Source organism: Penaeus japonicus, unplaced genomic scaffold, assembly GCF_977035675.1.
Source record: "Penaeus japonicus unplaced genomic scaffold, GWHDUDI00000001_assembly GWHDUDI00000041, whole genome shotgun sequence".
NCBI lineage: Eukaryota > Metazoa > Arthropoda > Malacostraca > Decapoda > Penaeidae > Penaeus > Penaeus japonicus.
Genome location: NW_028234443.1, coordinates 4,463,062 through 4,468,061, shown reverse-complemented (window position 1 = coordinate 4,468,061; position 5,000 = coordinate 4,463,062). Strand labels below are relative to the sequence as shown.

The 5,000-nt window shown below is 43.4% G+C and overlaps 1 protein-coding gene across 1 annotated transcript in view; it reads left to right on the top strand.

Annotated features, from left to right (window-relative positions):
- Window positions 1-5,000, top strand: part of LOC122257198 (uncharacterized) — a 58,823-nt gene that overhangs the window by 29,593 nt on the left and 24,230 nt on the right. Inside the window, 4 exon segments of the mRNA XM_086534325.1 lie at window positions 1-46; window positions 1,907-3,268; window positions 4,241-4,276; window positions 4,828-4,881. The exon segment at window positions 1-46 is cut by the window's left edge and continues 14 nt beyond it. Of these exon segments, the coding sequence (XP_086390451.1) occupies window positions 1-46; window positions 1,907-3,268; window positions 4,241-4,276; window positions 4,828-4,881 (1,498 nt within the window).

Sequence of the window (5,000 nt, the reverse complement as noted above, 5' to 3'; positions counted from 1 at the left end):
CCCCCCTTTGCCCCCCGAGCAAAGACAACAGCAATTTCCACAGCAGGTAAGAGTCCATAATCCTCTTTGTTTTTGTTTTTTTCTTAGTTTATTCCTCTTGTTGCTGTTGTTGTTTTTTCTATTGGTGATTTTTCCCTCCTTTTTTCTCGTCCCTACTCTTTTTTCCTCTCTTTTTTTTCTTTCTTTCTTTTTCTTCATTTTTTCCCTACTTTTCCCTTTCTTCTTTCTCCTTCTCCTCTTCCTCCTTCTCCTCCTCCTCTGCCTGCTCCTCATCCTCCTCCTCTGCCTGCTCCTCATCCTCCTCCTCAGCTTCCTCCTCCTCCTCCTTTTCTTCCTCTTCCTCCTCCTCCTTCTCCTTTCTCTCTATCTCTTTCCTCCCCTTCTCTTTCTATCCCTTTCTTCCCCATCCTCTTCCTCACCTTCCCCCTCCTCCTTTCTCTCCGACTATTTCTCTTCCCTATTCCCTCCTCCTCCTTTTTCTCCTCCTTTCTCTCCTCTCTCCTTCCTCTCTCCTCCTTTCTCTTTCCTCCTCCCTCCTCCTCCTTTCTCTCCCCTCTCTTCTATCATCTCTCTTCCTCTCCCCTCTCTTCTATCTTCTCTCTCCTCTCCCTTCTCTCCTCTGTTCTCTCCCCTTTCTCCTCTCTCCTCTCTTCTCCCCCCTCTCTCCTCTCTTCTCAACTCTCCCCTCTCTCCTCTCTCCTCTCTGATTTCCCCCCTCTCCTCTCTTCCTCTATTTCCCTCTTCCTCTATTTCCCTCTTACTCTTCCTTCTCTCCGCCTTCTCTCCATCCTTCAAAACTACGTAAAGGATTCCTTTTGTTAGACACGTAGAATCGGATTAGATTCTTAGAATCTTGGTTAGATGGTCAGATGTAGTTCAGAGTGGTTCGTTAGATGTTTTATTTTTGTTTCTTTTTTTTCTTTTTTTTCTATTTCTATCTCTTTTTCTTTTCTTTTTTTCTTCTTCTTAGTCTTCTTCCTTTTCTTTTTTTGTTCTTCTTCGTCTTCTTCCTATTTTTTTTCTTCTTCTTCCTCCTCATCATCTTATTCTCCTTCTTATTCTTATTCTTCTTTCTTATCTTCTTCTTCTCCCATCTTTGTAGTAGCTCTGAACTTTAACAAGATAATTGTAGATAGACACTCTTTGATGGTTATGCTGTGTTTGCGGGTATCATGTGTGTGTGTGTGTGTTTCTGATCGTGTGTGTGTATAGAGGGAGGTCGGGTATTGTATGTTCTGTGTGCGACTGTATGGTGTGTGTGTATGTGCTTTTTTGCTTGTGTTTGCTTTTATATGTATGCTTGTGCAGGTTCTGTGTAACGTGCCACATTCACTCGTACTGTGGCACCTCACAGCAAGTTCCTTAGTAATTTCTTAGTGTTTTTTTTTTATTATTAGTTATATGTATTATTATGTATCTCTTCCTGGTTAGTTATTACCACATCATCAAGAAGAATGATTGATGTTCTATGTTGATCTGATGGTGATCTCGACCACATCAAATGTATTGCGAGATAAAGAGAGTAGTTTCCTCTTTTTTATGTATATTCTTAAAGCTCTGTCCTTCTCTATGTCAAAGTTCATGCACGTATTATATAAATCGTTTGCTTCATGGTTGTTCAGCCCTATATCTCCTAGAGATAAATTTTTCTCCCCCCCCCCCCAATAGCCTCTTCATAGTCGTGCATGAAATAGATCAATTTTAGCTTAGACAGACATGCATGAATCATATGTGCATGATCCGAAATTCTTGTGCCCCCCCTTCCACTCTCCCCTTCCACTTCCCGGCTCCCCTCCACCCCCCACCCACTCTCTACTCCACCCGAGCCATACATTTGCATCTGGTGATGACGGGTCCTCTTTTTATGCATTGTTCACCCTTTCCTCCCTCCCTCCCTCCCCTCCAGCCGGGCCCCAACAACCCACCGGGCCCGCAATCTTACCAACAACAACAACAACAACAACAACAGCTGCAACAACAACAACGTCAGAGACAACCCGCAATGGACGACAAGAGAAAACGTGACGCCATGTACCTCGACGACCAGCGAGGCGTCAAAGGCCAAGGAAATAAGGCCAAGAGAGAGAGGGTCGTGAAGCTCCACATCCCAAGCTCTGGACGCGACGACTCCAACGACCTCGACGACGGCCGGAACACGACGACCACTCCTTCCTCTTCTTTCCCGCCGCGTAGGAGGCGAGGCAGGGAGGAAGAAGAAGAAGAGGAGGAGGAGGAGGAGGAGGAAGAGGAGCAGGAAGAGGATGAGCGAAGGAGCGCGGACGAGAACAAGCCTCCGGAGAAGCTAAGCATCAGCTCCTTAAGGAACAAGTGGGAGTCGAAGATTCAGGACGAGAACGAGCAGAAGGAGAAGAGGAGGAGTCTCATCCTGAAGCAACAAGGGAAGCTGGAGAAGGAGAGGAACGAGAAGGAAAAGGAGAAAGAGAGGGAGAGGGAGAGGCAGGAGGCGGAGAGAGAGAAGCAGCAGAAACAGCGACAGAAGCAAGAACAGGAGAGGAAGAACCAGCTAGAGAGAGTGAGGCAGCAGAAGGAGAAGGAAGAACGAGAGAGGAAGGAAAGAGAAAGAGATAGACAAGAGAAAGAGAGAGAGATGCGAGAACGCGAGAGGGAAAGGCAGGAGAAAGAGCGACAGAGGCAAGAGAACGAGAGAGAGAAACAGCGAAGGGAGAGGGAAAGGCAACAGAAGGAGAAAGAGAGGCAACAGCAAGAGAGGGAAAGACAAGAGCGAGAGAAACAGAACAGGGAGAGAGAGAGGCTGAACCAAGAGAGAGAGAAACAAGAGAGCGAGAAGCGCAAGCGAGAAGCGCAACAGACGAGGCGCGAAAAGGAAGTCTCCGCCGCCGCAAAAGAGGAGAAGCAAGAGAAACCGAAGGAGGAAGGGCCGAGGAAGAGAGAGCCAAGAGACAGCGACAGCGGCGAGGACATGCCCAGGAGGAGAAGCAGCTTCCTAGACGAAGTCCAGCTGCGGAAAGTCAAGAAGAAGGAGGAGCCTATTCAGCCCAAGAAGGAAGTCAGCATCCTCGACCAAGTGCAGCTGCGGGAGGTAAAGAAAGAAGAGAAACCGACCAAGAAGGAAGAAAACTTCCTGGAGAACGTGCAGCTGAGAGAGGTAAGGAAGGAAGAACCTGCCAAAAAGGAGGAACAGCCCGGAGACAGGTACAGCCTCGATGAGATAGAGAGAAAGTTAAAGGAACTCGAGAGAAAGCAGAGTGGAGACCAAGCCCAAAGCAAGCAACAGGCAGATGCCCGTGTATGTATTTATTCTGACCTCGCGAGCAGTGACGCTGACCTTGCTTCATCTCAAATAAAAATAAAAAAAAACGTTTTAGCCACAAAAAAAACGTTTTTTTTATAATAAGTCCGAAGGCTCTTTTATACTGTGCTCGTGGACAGACCAGGCTATACTATAACTGTTTTTCTTTTCTTTTGTATGTAGTAAATGCAAACAAAACTAACGTCATGCTATGTACAATTATTATTATTATTATTATTATCATTGTTATTATTATTGTTTCATTTCATTTTATTTTAGTGATTTGTACGAGTATTGTAACAGTTTATATAATGACTTTTAGGTAATTTAACTTAAAAAAAATGTATATATTTTTAAAAGTTTTTCAGCTCCTACTTTAACTACTACTGTATTCTCTTTCAGTTCTTTATAATTTCGCTATTTACTTCCCCCCTTTTTATACCCTTCCCTTATTACCTCCTAACATAACAGATATTATCAGACATATTATAGTAAAGATCTGATAATTGATTACCTTCAATAAAATCAAGGAGCTAATTCCTAGATTGCTTGCAGCTGAGACTAAATATTAGATCAATAACAAAAAAAAAAGAAAGGAAAAACGAAAAAAAAAAAGAATAATAGTAACAGCAGTGATAAATAACATTGCTATTTAACAAGAGCTGAATCAAATGAATAATATACCGGACACTGCAATGGCTGCAGTTGCATCTGTTGCCAACCAGAAAAGAAAGAAAAAAATGCTTTTATGAATAACTTCGTAAAAGAAAAGAAACAAAAAAATCGGCTTGTGTATACGTAAAAAAAAAAAAAAAAATCAGATTTTGAAGAATAGTAAAATTAGAATTGGTATTAACTAAAACAAAAAAAAATAAGTCGATTAAAGTATTGATGAAAGATATAAAGAAAATATATATTGTTTGTTTGTCTAATATACTTTTTTCTTTTTTCCATATTTTTCCTCGGTAGTTCTCCAACAAACAGTCCACATCCGACAAAGAAAAGGTTAGTTTTGTTCATATCTTTGTTAGAGAGAGAGAGAGAGAGAGAGAGAGAGGGAGGGAGAGAGAGAGAGAGGGAGGGAGAGAGAGAGAGAGGGAGAGAGAGAGAGAGAGAGAGAGAGAGAGAGAGAGAGAGAGGGAGAGAGAGAGAGAGAGAGGGAGAGAGAGAGAGAGAGAGAGAGAGAGAGAGAGAGAGAGAGAGAGAGAGAGAGAGAGAGGGAGAAGGAGGAGAGAAGAGAGAGAGAGAGAGAGAGAGAGAGAGAGAGAGAGAGAGAGAGAGAGAGAGAGAGAGAGAGAGAGAGAGAGAGAGAGAGAGAGAGAGAGAGAGGAGAGAGAGGGGGAGAGAGAGGAGAGAGAGAGAGAGAGAGAGAGAGAGAGAGAGAGAGAGAGAGAGAGAGAGAGAGAGAGAGAGAGAGAGAGAGAGAGAGTGAGTTAGCGAGTGAGTGAGTGAATGAGAGAGAGAGAGAATGAGAGAGTGAGTGAGCAAGCGAGAGAGCGAGAGAGAAAACAAGCCTTCACTCCAACCTGTAATCATTTCTTTCTCATCCTTTCCAGAACACAACTGAGAGCCTAGCCATTCCTAGAGCCAGAGATGACAACAAATCTAGGGTGAGTAAGAAAAAGATGTTAACACGTTATCATTTGTAAATTGATGTTAATTATCCGTAAGTCATTTGTTTCCCCTGTGTCTCTTCCATTTTCTTTCAAGACGTTTAAAATTCGCGCGC